The sequence below is a fragment of the Rana temporaria genome, chromosome 5 (assembly GCF_905171775.1).
Source record: "Rana temporaria chromosome 5, aRanTem1.1, whole genome shotgun sequence".
NCBI lineage: Eukaryota > Metazoa > Chordata > Amphibia > Anura > Ranidae > Rana > Rana temporaria.
In genome coordinates this window covers 392,718,765-392,734,641 of record NC_053493.1, presented here as the reverse complement: position 1 = coordinate 392,734,641, position 15,877 = coordinate 392,718,765, and the positions used below count along the sequence as shown (strand labels likewise).

Here is a 15,877-nt window from a genome sequence, read left to right as displayed (position 1 = left end):
AGCCTCTCTGTGGCCACTTTCAGCCTCTCTGTGGCCACTTTCAGCCTCTCTGTGGCCACTTTCAGACTTTCAGCCTCTCTGTGGCCACTTTCAGCCTCTCTGTGGCCACTTTCAGCCTCTCTGTGGCCACTTTCAGTCTCTCTGTGCCCATTTTCAGCCTCTCTGTGCCCATTTTCAGCCTCACTTTACCTTATCCACTGTGTCAGTATTTTTGAGGAGGGGAGGAAAGCCATAGTACACTGTACATTGTCCTCTCTGATTCACAGCAGGGCTGTGTGTATAGGAAGTCTGCGCCGTCCACTGTAACAAAGCTCCGCCGCCCAGGACGGCGCAGACTTTCTATACACGCAGTGTAATATGGGTTTCTTTCCCTCCGCATCAAGACTGACAAGGCGGGAGCGGAAACCTGACTCGAGTATAAGCCGTGGAGGACTTTTTCAGCACAAAAAAATGTGCTGAAAAACTCGACCTATACGCGAGTATATACAGTACTTGTAATCCAGTGATTTCTAATTGCTTCCTGGTTGCCCTGCTGCATGGTATTTTCATAATTAATAAAAAGCCTTCCCTGATTGGACGCGGTGGAGAGACAAAGCAGTGACCTCACGCTCTCCACCTTGTCCAATTGTATATCACTTTGGGGTTGATTTACTCTAAAACTGGAGAGTACACAGCAGTGGCGGCCTGTCCGATTGGAGCGCCGCCCACGCTATCCACGGCCACTATTTTGACAGGACACCGTCGCCCTCTATTCATGCGTCCGTCCCCTTTCAGGACGCCGGGCACGTGAATTACAGCAGCACAGGTGATTTTTTGAAGTACCTAATTAGAGCAAAAGTCTCCAATAGGCTTAAAAATGGGGTGGGTTTGTGGCACAGAGCATTGTGCCAGGACCCCACCCAAGTGTTACGACAGTGAATGAATATTCGCTATTAAAACACTGATCCTCAATCAGACGCAGGTCTGAGACCCGTTTTCTGATTGTCCGAAAAGAGAAAAGTCCCAATTGGCCGCCATGGAGGAGGGAGGAAACGGAGGCCGCCGTGGTATCTGTGGAGACCAGGGGAAGGGAAATCCATTGCCCAGCAATGCTGAAAATTGCCACAGGCCGTCACTGGTACACAGTCTGGAGTAGCCGTACATGGTAGCCAATCCGCTTCTTACTTCAGCTTGTTCACGTCATCTTTGACAAAAAAAAACGACTACAGTGATTTTCAGCTTCGAGGGGCATCTGCCAGCTGTAGTATGTACATAGTTACATTGGTTAAAGCTGGATCACTGTAACCATGTATAAAATATTCTTTAAAGTGATAGTAAAGGCTTGTTTATATTTTTTTTAAATAACAAACATGTTAAACTTACCTGCTCTGTGCAGTCATTTTACACAGAGCAGCTCAGATCCTCCTCTTCTCGGGTCCCCTGGCGGTGCTCCAGGCTCCTCCCTCCTGCCAAGTGCCCCCACAGCAAGCAACCACGCTCCCGAGCCGCAGCTTTGCATGTTTATTCTCACACACAGCCGAAGCTCAGCCCTGCCCTCTCTTTCCTCATTGGCTGTGATTGACAGCAGCAGGAGCCAATCTTTCTCAGCCAATGAGGGATGAGCATCCCCAGAGAGCCGAGGCTCAGGTAAGTATTTGGGGGGGCCGCTTCACACAAGAATGCACAAAGGTAAAAAAAGAAACTTGAGCCTTTACAACAAATTTAAGCATGGGGCTGCTTTCTGAGAACCATCCATCCCAATTAAGCCTAAATTTACAATATCAAGTGTCGGGGAACGCATGAAAATCAAACTTGTTTCCTGACCAGCAGAATGCTCTGCTCTTTTGCAGATGCACCGGGATGCCATTAATTCTTAATGGAACCCCAAGAATTGGAAAAAGTAGAGCCTTTTGGGTGCAAAAATAGCATGCATTTACATGTGGCTGTGTTTTAAAAAAAAAGAGCCAGCATTTCCTGCAAGTACAGCGTCCCATTCAAATCAACGGGCTACTGTGCCGACACAAGCGCGAGCCGCACCACCCACAATGGGTGAACCTAACCTAATGTGACGTTGAGACTAGGCACTTCACTGGGTGTATGTACGGGTTTAAACTTTCTATATATCTGCCATCTCATACGATCTATTTATGCTCCAACATTTTACCTTTCTACTACTAATAATAAAAATGTGCTTCTGTTCTGGCAATGCGTTGTTGGGTTTTGAAGAAATGTATTTTTTTATTTTATTTTCCATTACTATGATCTGGGCTTTATGTATATATTTGTTGTGAAGATCCTTTGGATGTGGCGGCTGTTGGTTCCATATACTTTCACATTTCAATTGTTATTCAGTTTAATAGTATTTTTTATCTTTTTTGCCCTACTGTCATTTCATGTTTGTTTTATCATTTTTATTTTTTGCACAGACCCATCATTACCTTGGGTAAAGGCAGCTATTTTGTGAGCTAAAACAATAATTGTAAAAATGTAGCCTAGGCACTAAAGTACATTGCAAATAAAGAAATATCTAGTAGTAGTTGGTTACATTCAACTGGAATTGTTCTGTAATGTTGAAGTCCTTTCATAGCTTATTCAGGGCATGTCTTCCGTTCCAATTATTACCTTAGAATAGCATTTCCGAAGCCTTTTCAGCATGGAGGATCTCGTGAAATAACTTTCAGGTCTCAGAGAACCCTTGCTAAAAATGACTATATCTACAATTCCTGATCCATTAGTGTGATGGTCAGTGGTAAGAATGTTCCTTACACTTGTGGTGATTGGGAAGTTTTATCACCCTACAGATAGGTTCCCATTGAGTAAGAGAAATTGCTCTAGGAACCCCTAGCAATCTCCGGAGGAACTCTATGGTTCCATGGAACCCTGGTTGACTAAACCTGCATTAGAGCATTACAACATCATTTTTTTCATTGGGTGTTTATAGATCACCAACAATTTACACAGTGATTTACATTCACATCAGTCCCTGCCCTCCAGGAGACTATAATCTAAGCTCCCTTCCATGCATGCAGGGGCCCAACTACCACCATAGCGACCCTTGCGGGCGCTATGGGGCCCGCAGCCGAGTGGGGCCCAACTACCACCATAGCGACCCTTGCGGGCGCTATGGGGCCCGCAGCCGAGTGGGGCCCAACTACCACCATAGCGACCCACGTGGGCGCTATGGGGCCCGCAGCCGAGTGGGGCCCGGTGAGTATGAGGAATTTGGTGGCGGTGCGTCCATAAAGGGAACAGGAGCACCACCTCATCTCTCCTTCACCGCTCTAATCCCCATAGATAGGTTCATGCATTGCATGAATCTATCTATGGTCGTGTGTTAGCAAAGCGAAGGAATTTGCTTTCCTGACATCGAATCCGCCTCTCAGCCAATCAGGTTGCTGGGTCTGTTCCTGGTCACCTGATTGGACGCCTGAGAGAGGACAGAAGAAGACATGGAGGACGTGCAGGAGACCTCCGCTGACCCACTGCAAGACCGGTAAGTGTCGGGCATCATCTGATGGGGCACAGTGGCGGCAATTGATGGGTATACTGGCAACATCTGATGGGGCACAGTAGCGACAATTGATGGGCACACTGGCAGCATCTGATGGGGCACAGTAGCGGCAAATGATGAGCACACTGGCAGCATCTGATGGGGCACAGTGGCGGCAATTGATGGGCACACTGGCAGCATCTGATGGGGCACAGTGGCAGAAATTGATGGGCACACTGGCAGCATCTGATGGGGCACAGTAGCGGAAATTGATGGGCACACTGGCAACATCTGATGGGCACAGTAGCGGCAATTGATGGGCACACTGGCGGCATCTGATGGGGTACAGTGGCGGCAAATGATGAGCACACTGGCAGCATCTGATGGGGCACAGTGGCGGCAATTGATCGGCACACTGGCAGGGGGGCCCCATACAACATTTTGCTAGGGGGGCCCTGTGATTTCTAGTTACACCCCTGCATGCATACACACATACTAGGGTCAATATACTGTAGACAGGAAAAAAAATAACCTACCAACATGTCTTTGGAGTGTGGGAGGACTCCATGCAGGCAGTGTCCTGGTTGGGATTCAAACCAAACACTCAAGGCAGAAGTACAAACCACGGAGCCACTGTGCTGACCACCTCAAGCCCAGTTATCTGTGACCAACTACTACTAGCTATACCATGACCTGGATAAAGGAGAACCTTCACAGGCATTTCAAGAAATGGGCCTAAGTGTTGTCACTGTCGGCAGATTGTTATGATCGTCCCTCAATAGGCCTCATGTACAGTATTAGAAGAATAGAGTTGTAGAAGGAAGGAGTGGGTTGTCCAGAGGCCAATTAGTTGTCCACTTTCATACCCTAACCTGGGGTAGAAAAGTGAGCACAGAATGTGGTTGTTGTAGAAACACCTTTTTTTATCTTTTTTTTTTTTTGTGCTGTCTACAAAATGGCTGCCACGCCTGGGTTTAGAGGTGGATCGATCTCGGCTTGTTTTTAATCACCTTTACCATTGTATTGATTTTGCATTTTGTTCCCTGTTTTTTTTGTTTTTCCCTCCTCCGTGTTGCCCGTCTCCAGCTGTCTAATGGGTATCCTCACTATGGCGAACTGCCTATGGCAGGCCAATTCACCCATTTCCCGCTCCCAGTGTCCCGCCCCTGGAACCGATCTAATTCCGCTCTTCCAGACTATCACTATTACACCATTGGTCCAGGCACAGTGCCATCATCCAAGATCCCTTCCTGGAAGGTTTGTGTTTGTGTGGTGCGCTTTTTGGCTTTGTCTCATCTCCTTTGTCCTGTCATCTAATTGAACCATTGTCCGGGGTTTCCTAATTTCTGTAAAGTTTTGATAATCTGTCATTTTGTAACACTACACATTCCTACTGAACTCACCATCGCTCTCTAAATTGTCCGAAAATTATTATGCGTTTAAAATCATTTTTGATCAGAAACAAAGAAAAATAATCAAATTATTAGGATTTAATAAAGTAGATATTTGATATACTACTTACACTGGGGTTGTCTCTCTCGGCTTTATTTCTCTTGTAGTGCAGTACCATGTAATTGCTCATTTTTGTTACAGATTTAACCACTTAAGGACCGGAAGGATATACCCCCTTAATGACCAGGCCATTTTTTGCTATATGACACTTTGTCGCTTTAACTGCCAATTGCTCTTGCGACCTTGTACCCAAACAAAATTTGTATTTTTCCCCCACAAATAGAGCTTTCTTTTGGTGGCATTTGATCGTCTCTGCAGTTTTAATTTTTTTGCGCTATAAACAAACAAAAAAAAAACGTCAAATTTGAAAAAAAAAAGCAATATTTTTAACTTATTGCTATGATAAATAATCCCCCCAAAAATATAAAAAACATATTTCTTCCTCAGTTCAGGCCAATATGTATACTTCTACCTATTTTTGGTAAAAAAAATTCGCAATAAGCGTAAATTGATTGGGTTGCAAAAAAGTTAAGGGGCCAGATTCTCAGAGACTTACGTTGGCGTATCAGTAGATACGCCGTCGTAAGTCCGAATCTGCGCCGTCGTATATTTAAGCGTATTCTGGAAACCAGATACGCTTAAATTTGGCTAAGATACGAGCGGCGCCGTCGTATCTTAAAGTGCATATTTACGCTGGCAGCTAGGTGGCGCTTCCGTTGTTTTCTGCGTCGAATATGCAAATGAGCAAGATACGCCGGTTCACGAATGTACGTACGCCCGTCGCAATTAGTTACGCCGTTTATGTAAGACATACGCCGGCGTGAAGATAAAGCAGGTCTCTAGGTGGCGTAGCCCATGCAAAGTATGGACGTCGGAACAAGCGTATCTTTTTACGTCGTTTGCGCAAGTCGTACGCGAATAGGGCTGTGCGTAAGTTACGTTTACGTCGTAGGCAGTGTTCGACGTATCTTAGGCATGCTATCCGACGCATGCGCACTGGGATACGTCCACGGACGGCGCATGCGCCGTTCGTTCAAAACTTCATTTACGTGGGGTCATGCTTTATTTGCATAAAACACGCCCACCTCTTCCCAATTTAAATTGGGCGCGCTTACGCCGGCACATTTACGCTACGCCGCCGTAACTTAGGACGCAAGTGCTTTGTGAATACAGCACTTGCCTCTCCAAGTTGCGGCGGCGTAGCGTAAATACGATACGCTATGCCTGCCCACACTTACGCCGGGGTACGTGAATCTAGGCCATAGTGTCTACAAAATTGTGGAGAGATTTATGGCATTTTTATTATTTTTTTTACTAGTAATGGCGGTGATCAGCGATTTTTAGCGGGAATGCGGTGGACAGATCAGACACCTTTGACGCTTTTTTGGGACCAGTGACATTTTATACAGCGATCAGTGCTATAAAAATGCACTGATCGCTGTATAAATGACACTGGCAGGGAAGGAGTTCACACTAGGGGGGTGATCAAGGGTTTAAATGTGTTCCCTGGGAGGTGTTTCTAACTGTGGGGCGAGGGGACTGACTGGAAGAGGAGACAGATCGCTGTTCCTGATCATTAGGTACAGACGATCACTCTACTTCCCTGACAGAACAGGATCTGTTTGTTTACATAGCCAGAACAGGGATCTGTCAATCTGTGGAGCGATCGTGGGTGGTCGGCAGACATTGCAGACGCTGGTCACGTGCATTGGCGCGGGCGCCCACTGTATCTATTACACAAACCGATTTGTACAGCTACAGCGATTCGCGTAATAGAGCCAAACTGCCGCAGTATAATGACGGCAGCTGGCCGGCAAGTGATTAAAGGAGAACTCGCACTTCATTATTTCATTGTTCTGTCCCCAATGGGTCAACGTACACGGAGTACTTAGTCCCTTGTTTCTACATGCTTTGTAGGCCTAGCTACAAGGTTGGACGAGCTAGCAAAGAGACAGCTGCTTGTACACAGACCCTGGTCTCCACTCCAAGAAGTTTCCTAAGACCAGTGGTGGCAATCAGGGTGGGTGTTGGATGGCCTTTGGGAAGGTGGGGGCTCCCCTGTCTGATCTCCTAGCTAGGCTTACAAAGTACGTAGGAACATGTAACCAAGTACTACATGTACTTTGTCCCCTGGGGCACTGAACACTTTTTTTTATTTATACTTACCTGCTCTGTGTAGTGGTTTACACAGAGCAGCCCAGATCCGCCTTTTTCCGGGTCCTTCGCTGACGCTCTGAGCTCCTCCCCCTGCTGAATGCCCCAACAGCATACCGCTTTGTAAGCTAAAGTGTGGATTCAAGCAAGAACATTCTCCATAAGGAAAACACTTATAAAAGGCATACTATACATATGTGTCACACAAACCTGAAAACCTATAGTAGAGTATAATGCTGCATTAGCCATTGATTAATGCAGAAAGTTTAGAGTTTTAACCACTTGCCGACCAGCGCACGCACTTTTACGTTGGCAGAATGGCACGGACAGGCAAATGGGCATACAGATACGTCCCTTTAAATTTGCCGGCGCGGGCCTGCCGCAAGCTCCGTGACCGTGCCGCGGACTCTATGCATTTGTATAGCACCGATCGCTGTATAAATGTGAATAGTCCCAAAATAGCGTCAAAAGTGTCTGATTTGTCCGCCATAATGTCGCCTTCACGATAAAAATCGCTGATCGCTGCCATTAATAGTAAAAAAAGAAAGAAATATTACTAAAAATGCCATAAAACTATCCCCTATTTTATAGACGCTATAACTTTTGCGCAAACCAATCAATATACCCTTATTGCAATTTATTTAACAAAAAAAAAATGTAGGAGAATACATATCGGCCTAAACTGAGGAAAAAAAACTTGTATATATATATATATAAGTTTTTGGGGATATTTATTGCAAAAAGTAAAAAAATTAGCTTTTATTCAAAATTATCGCTCTATTTTTGTTTTATAGCGCAAAAAATAAAAACCGCAGGTGATTAAATACCACCAAAAGAAAACTATTTGTGGGGAAAAAAGGACATCAATTTTGTTTGGGAGCCACGTTGCACGACTGCGCAATTGTCAGTTAAAACGCAGTGCCGAATTGCAAAAAGTGGCCCGGTCATTTGGCAGCCAAATCCTCCGGGGCTGAAGTGGTTAATGATAGATTTGTTTTGGATTTACACACATTGCAGAAATGCATGAAAAATGCATAAAATTAAACACATAACCATACATGAGACATTCACGTAGTGAACACATACAAAGTGGAAACATAAATGGGCTGTAAATTGAGTATTCAAGTATGGTGATGTCAGTAGGCATTGTGGAGTGCCATGCCTAACTTTCTGCCAATTGTGTTTTCTTGCCTAAAATTCAGTTCTGTAATCTGTTTCTTCCTTTATTGTAAATTGGCAGTAATTTGCCCCCTTGGATGGGATTTTTTCAACCTATGTTGTCATCTGATAGGGACTTCTGGTCATATAACTGTTTTCAAATCTATAGTATAAATAATAGAAATCCCGCGCTTAGGTGTAGGTTCGGTTGCAGCCTCCCCTGAAGATCTCCACAAGTGGAGCTCTGAAGTTATAAAGCCGTATATAGAATAGGCAGTGTGGCGCTACCTATGAGCTTGAAGAGTAATCTATCAGGTTGCTCTTCTCAAATGAAGGCGCTCTAATTAGTACCACAAATGAGTGAGCGTGAGGTCTGAAATGACCCCATCATCTAACCCTGTATAAAATACTAGCGGTAGTAGTGAGTCACTAACATGTGTCACACCCAGCAACCATAAGGATGTGCTATAGCCTATAGTGAGTTGACAAAGTGACTATACCATAATAGATAATTAAAGTGACTGTGCTCCTGAAACAATGTGCAAATATGAGCAATAATATAAAGGGTACTACAGAACCCCTCACGGAGCCTCAGACGACGTCAATGACGAAACGCATATGGTGGAGCTACGCACATGCCTCACTTCCAGTATTACGAGACCCAGGCTGATGGAATGGTGGTGGTACACACGCCACTAGCATCGGCCAGGGAAACTTGTGTGTTTTTTTTGTGCTGGTGACTTACCACCCTGGAATGTGTTTTTTGTTTTTAAAAAGTTTTTAAATAAGTTTATTATCTCTCGGATTTATGCTATGGGAGTCCATCTTTTGTTTTATATGAGGAGCTGATACTGGGAACATATAGGAGGATATCCTTGATTGCTGTCATCAGTTGGCTGGGATCTGGGCAAAGAGTGCTATCAAACCTCGCGCTCACTCATTGGTGGTACTAATTGGAGCGCCTTCATTTGAGAAGAGCGACCTGATAGATTACTCTTCAAACTTATAGGTAGCGCCACAACCCCTATTCTATATACGGCTTTGTTTTCAAATCTATAGCACCTAGTTATAAAGGTAAAACAATTGTATTTATTTGAGCTATGTTTTTTGGCCACTAATCTTCCTCCTGTTAATGTTCTGTACATGTGTAGTCGTGCAATGTAAATGAAGCTATGACATTACATTTTTAAATAATAGTGCATTCTTTAAAAAAAATTAAATAAGTTCCCATTACCTGTATTTCATAGATTTATTTATCAGCCACATGACCCTCAACCCAAACCATGAACTATGTACACACCGCAGCGTAGGTTTTGGTCACACTTCTAAGTAAACAGTTACATGATCAAAGGTCCTTTTAACTCAGTGTTTCTCAATTCCAGTCCTCAGGCCCCCCCAACAGGTCAGGTTTTCAGGATTTCCCTCAGATGAAAAGGCTGTGGTGATTACTAAGGCAGTGAAACTGATCAAATCACCTGTGCAAAATAATGGAAATCCTGAAAACCTGACCTGTTGGGGGGGCCTGAGGACTGGAATTGAGAAACACTGTTTTAACTGAAGAAACTTCTCAACTAAGTAATCATTTGAAATCTAAAGTTTCCAACTTTAAACTTCTGTTGATCTCATTCTGTAGAGTTGCTCAATATGTGCCTGACTTCTAACTCTAAAGTGGCCTTTTCATGGGTCCATGTTGTCTTCAAGATCGTGCTGTCATTTGTGATGGCTCCTTCAATTAATAATTTTCTATTGTACTTATAGCAGGGCTGGACTTTCATCATTGGATACCGGGACGCGGCGATTTTTGCTGGTCATATTGGGCTTCATTCACACAAATAACAGCATGTGAAATAAACAAGCGGTTGACGTTCTCAGTACTCTCATTACATGTTTGAACTGCCTCCAATTATCAAAATAAAATATAATCACAAAAATAAAAAAAAATGTCAGTGATGCACTAATATTACTTCCCAGTAGGGCAATTAAAACCCTCAACAAATAAATATAAAAATAAATCAATTTAAAAATAAAACCTTTAAATAAAAGTCCATATAGGCGTCACTCACACGTGTTAATTCTTGCTGGAGATGATACACTTTAAATCCACCACCAAAGTGAGAAAAGCGTGTCCCATTCCCTTTGGACCCCTCTCACACTGCGGCCGCGTTCGTGGTAAAGCGCTGCTCGTTTTAGTGGCGCTTTACCACAGTCTAAGCAACGCTTTTTGCCCGCTAGAGGGGGGGTTTTAACCCCAAGGAAGGGATTGAAAACACCCGTGTTGCGGAGCTTCCAAAGCTCTGCCCATTCATTCCAACTAGTAGGGCATTTTGGGAGGGCTAAATTCAGCGCTCCCAAACCGCCCCAAAGATGCTGCTTGGAGGACTTTTCCCACAAGCGCACCGCCCAAGTGTGAAAAGTCACACTTGAATGAAAGGGAGGCAGTTTTCAGGCGCTTGGCAGAGGCTATTTTCAACGCTAAAGTGTCTGAAAAACCTTGCCAGCGTGAAAGGGGGTCTTAGAGTAGCACTCACCAGACTTAATTGCCATTCATTCTTATAAGTGAGTCTGGTGAGTGTTATTCTAAAGGGGGTGGGACATACTTTTCTCACTTTGGCGGTGGATTTAAGTTGCATCATCTCCAGCAAGAATTAACACATGCGTGCGCGTGTGTGTGTGTGCGTGTGTGTGTGAGTGACACCTATATGGACTTTTATTTATAGGACTTATTCTTACATTGAGTTTCTTCTTAGATTTATTTGCAGAGTGTTTTGTTTGCGCTACTGTGTATTATTATTCGTATATCATATATATATATTTTTTTCACTTTATGATTATATTTTTAATATTAAGTGCCAGCACAGATAGGAATATCACAGAATATTGTGTTTGACCACTTGAAAGAGAATGTGGAATTCTGTTATATATCAAAATAAAATATTTCCAGCAGTAGCACTTCAAGTCCCCACCATATGGTAGTGACAGAAAATGTATACATTTTCCTAGTTTGACGTTTAGCTGTGATTATTTAATTCTGGTGATGTTGCACTTGTAAATTTAATTTAGTGACTAGCATTTAAACCAAAAGCAATAGAATCCTTGCACTGTAGACCGCCAGATACAGCTTGCACTCCAGCAAGGGAAACAGTGAGTACATTAGTGACATGCCCAAATCTCATACCACATCTGTTGAGTCTAGCAGTCAGAAGCAGCAGTGCTTAGATCAGGGGTGCCCAACCAGTGGTCCGCGGAGCCCTCTGATGTGGCCCGCGGAGCCCTCTGATGTGGCCCGCGGAGCCCTCTGATGTGGCCCGCGGAGCCCTCTGATGTGGCCCGCGACCTCCTGCTCTGGGATGGCTATTTGGCAAGCCAAGGTTGCAGGTTGCAGACCTGCCATCCTGGAGCATCAGTGTTGTAAATAAAGCCGGCGGTAGAGGAAGCAAGCAGCTTTTCAGAAAGTGCACCACACCTGCAGGATATAATAGACGTCTATAAGAAAAAGTGCAGCTAACTTTCACATGATCGGTCCGACCCAATCGGACCCTCCATTCTCCTCTATGGACCGTTTACACCTGCCTACCTCCAATCCGATCTGCTAAAAAAAAAAAAACAGGAGTGGTTCTGCCCCCTTCTATCTGATTGGATCGGAAGGCCCATAGAGTAGATTGGGCTGTGTGCGTGTCTGCTTTGCATATGCAGAGTGGACACAGACCTGTCATCTGCCTGCCTCGCTCATTGTGGCCCGCGACTGGTTACTACTGTAAGTCGCTTAAGTGGCCCTCTGCCTTCAAAAGGTTGGGCACTCCTGCGGGATTACTGTCATTTTGCCAACTACATTTTGTGAATGTAAAGTATGATCTTGTACACTTAAATTCTTTAATAAACACCATTGAAACCAAAAGGTTGGGCACCCCTGGCTTAGATGATCTCTCTTTAGTAATTTCCCTTTGGGATTAATAACATATTCAGAATTTTACATATTAGAAAAATGTCTGAAGCTAAGGGTACAGGAGTGTCTAGGCACAAGTAGAGCACTTCAGCTATTTTCAGCATTACAGAAGAAATTTGCATTATTTAGGGTACTGGTAGAGCACAAATAACATGTCTGGATAGGAAATCTTCAGTATTTTAGTTCTTGGACACCCATGCCAGTTTGCCAGATTGTTAGCTGGAGGCAGTTTTACTTTTCATTTCAAGTCAAGTGTCATGTATTAAAGCAGAATATTGCATCCACCTCTGCCGGCTAAATAAGAGCCTGATATGATGAAAAATCCAGCCCTGATATATTCCATTGTTCTCTCATTTCTCTGTGTACTTGCTTTGGGGGAGACTAACCTTTCCTTTAAAAAGAGTCATGTTGAGAACATCCATACCGAGCCTCTAACCTTTCATTCAGGACTGGGCTAAGCCAGGTCCATACGACCAGCCTGTGATGAACACGCTTCAGAGACGCAAACGTGAAGTTGACCCTTCTTCAGGAGCCCAGTTCATGCATCCCGGACTAATTAATGAGGCTCATTCACCCCGCAGTACAAGAATGCTCGTGGCATCAAGGGTAAAGTGTCATCTGACCAAAAAGCATGTATCTAACACTTTGTTCCTTTTTGTTCTCCAATACTTTTCTTTCTCTAGCTGCTAACACCAGTCTTCAGGAAACTGCTTTCTTTTTTTACAGCTTAATTAGAAACTCTTAATAAATTAGCAACCGCACTATGATAAGCTTGAGCATCGAAATGATCATGACAGGGCTCTTTTAACATTCTCAATATCTTCTCTTTATGCTTTTCGACTGTCAACTTTGAGTTTGCCAGAATGCATATTTGGTTTATTATGGTCTAGAGCAGAGGTGCCCCGCCATTTTTTTTTTTTTTTTTTTTTTTACAGCAGGGCAACCGTTATTGGCCTACAATTTTGGCACAGTAAATGAACAAAAGATGGGCCTATTCCAGTTATGACCCCAGCCTGCGTTTTAGGACATCCCTTCATCATAGGGCTCTGACCATAAACCGGATAACTCCCATTTTGGCTTGACTGTGGCTCATCCCAATGCAAATGCAGTACTGGGTTCATTTGCAAATGCATGGACGTTATTATTTCAGCAGTCCCAAATTTCCATTTGCCTTTTGTTCTAGGACTCCAAGGAGTTTTGTTTTAGCAGAACAAATATGTCCGGTTGGATCATAAGCCACAGTTCTGGCACCTCTGGTCTGGAGACAACCTGCAGGTCTTCATCAAAGAGTTAGACATGTCGGCATTGCTCAAAGGGTCTCCAGAGGTTGAGTTGAAGCATGATTGAGCATACTTTCCAGGAGGCCTGCGGTTTGCCCATATTTGTTTACCACAAAGGACACTATAACAACCTGTGCTTTATTAGGAAATTTTAATTTACTCATTGTCTTTCTTGTGTCCCCCACCAGCAAGGGGAAGAAGCAGAAAACTGTGACGATCTGGCTCTTGCCCTGAGCAGAGGACTGCAGCTGGATACACAGAGGAGCAGTCGGGATTCCCTGCAGTGCTCCAGTGGATACAGCACACAAACCACCACCCCGTGCTGTTCAGAAGACACCATCCCATCACAAGGTAAGGGACACAATAGTCCTTATTCTAAAACATCAGGGATGAAAACTGTTACACACAGCCTTGGATTGGCATCAAATTTATTCTAAGTTGTTATATAAAAGAGAGCCAGTCATAACCAGGCTTATGCAAAAATCTGAATATTCAGTCTTGCATTGGTAGAATTTTAAAGGCTCAATGATGGTGGAGAGGAGGGCAGTAATGACTAGACCTCACTTAGCAATGTCCTAGAAACATCCTGGAAGTATTCCAATCAGGCTTCATGAAGTATGTAAATGGCCTGCACCCAGTGGCGTACTAACTAAGGGGTGGCGGTGCGCACCGGATGCCACACACTGGGGGGGGGGGTGTGTGAGGCGGCGCCACCATCCTCCCCTGTAAGCAACAGTGACAACAGGCAGGAGGCAGGCTTGGTAGCGGTGGCGCAGCGGCGATGTCAGACCGCCTACAGTGCAGGGAGATCCCAGGTCAGGTGGACTGATCCATCGGGCATCAATATAGGGATGTCTGCTTGGCTGCACTTGTCACAATGCTGTGCATTCTACATTACATTGTAACAGCCCAGCGAGTACACCCCCCCCCCCAGCACAGAAATGGAAGAGGCTGCATCGGCTCTGCCCCCTCCCTCCCCTCTGTTCCTGTGTCCCGTCCATGCTCCGTGCAGCCCGTGTGCTGCGTCTGAAAGGAATGTGGGGGTGGGAACGTTTAAACAAGTAGCCAACAGCTACAGAAGCCACCGACTGAACTATTATGAGCATCCTGATCCTGGGAACATGCCGAGGGAGTGGACATTTGCCCTCGACGTGTCTTCTGGGTATCGCGGCTCCGGGACTGTGAGCCAGAGCCACGATGTTGTCACTCCCGTGCAGGCGCGCAGGAGACTTCTTTCCGGCAAGGTTCGGCGTCTGCCCGACCTTTCAGCCGGCGAACTTGGAGCGCATGCGCTGTTGAAGTCAGCGGCTGCATGCAAGGGGAATAGCTCCTAAACTGTAAAGGTTTAAGAGATATTATTTTTACCTACAGGTAATCCTTATTATAGGCTTACCTGTAGGTCAAAGTGTAAAAACAGGGTATACAACCACTTTAACCAGCCCATACTAATAGTTGGCCCCATCATGTTCCTTTAGCCAGGGTTTTCACTAGTGTGATTATAGACATTGCATGTGATTCTCACCGCATTGCTGTGTAAATCACATGCGATGTCTGTGCGATGAAAATTCAGTCATATAAACTATGTCTGAAATCGCATTTGCACCAAAACAGTGCAAGACACTTTTTTTGGTTCGCACTGGGATCGGATGGGTGTTCACACCTATGCAATCTGATTCCTGCACCATTTGACAGTTCACACTGCGATCTGCAAACCGATCTGGGGGTGTCATTAAGGTTACATTGACACGCGTAGCAGTTTGCAAAGGGCTGTGTGTACAGCCGGGAAGCGTCATACGATGCAGGAATCTGCACTGAAATCGCGCTGCTTCCTGCATCTCATATATGTGAACCAGGACTCAAGTGGGTTCACACTGATGCGCTGTGGTTCAGTTGCAGTGCTCGTCTATATACAGTTTTCCTGCATTTACCTCCATTTTCACTGCAGTCCCACAGACTTCTATTAGGTTACACATTTTTGCAAATTTTTCTGAAAGCGCATTAAATGTCCACTTTACTGCGTCTTTGGTGAGCTTTCAGAAAACACAGTAAAATTATACAAACTAATAGAAGTCTGTGGGACTGCAGCTAAAAATGGGAATACAATGCAGAAAAACTGCGTATACCCCAACACTGCGACAAACTCCAGGACACCAGTGTGAACCCAAAGGGTGCAGGGTGCTGTAATGTAAAATGGTTCAGAGGTGCAGGGTGCTGTGTAATGTAAAGGGGTCCAGAGGTGCAGGGGGTTGTGTAATGTAAAGGGGTGCAGGGTGCTGTGTAATTTAAAGAGGTCTCGTGGTGCAGGGGGTTGTGTAATGTAAAGGGGTCCAGTGATGCAGGGGGTTGTGTAATGTAAAGGGGTCCAGTGGTGCAGGGGTTGTATAATGTAAAGGGGTGCATGGTGCTGTGTAATGTAAACAT

At 44.7% G+C, this 15,877-nt stretch overlaps 1 protein-coding gene across 8 annotated transcripts in view; it reads left to right on the top strand.

Annotated features, from left to right (window-relative positions):
- MTSS1 (MTSS I-BAR domain containing 1) overlaps positions 1–15,877 on the top strand; it is a 246,656-nt gene that overhangs the window by 228,205 nt on the left and 2,574 nt on the right. For 6 of the 8 annotated variants that reach the window (XM_040354946.1, XM_040354942.1, XM_040354941.1 and 3 more), the window contains exons 12-14: positions 4,556–4,726; positions 12,624–12,782; positions 13,645–13,807. In XM_040354946.1, coding sequence (XP_040210880.1) covers positions 4,556–4,726; positions 12,624–12,782; positions 13,645–13,807 — 493 coding nt within the window. The remainder of the gene's footprint in view (positions 1–4,555; positions 4,727–12,623; positions 12,783–13,644; positions 13,808–15,877) is intronic. The other 2 variants (XM_040354947.1, XM_040354948.1) reach the window with 2 other exon arrangements.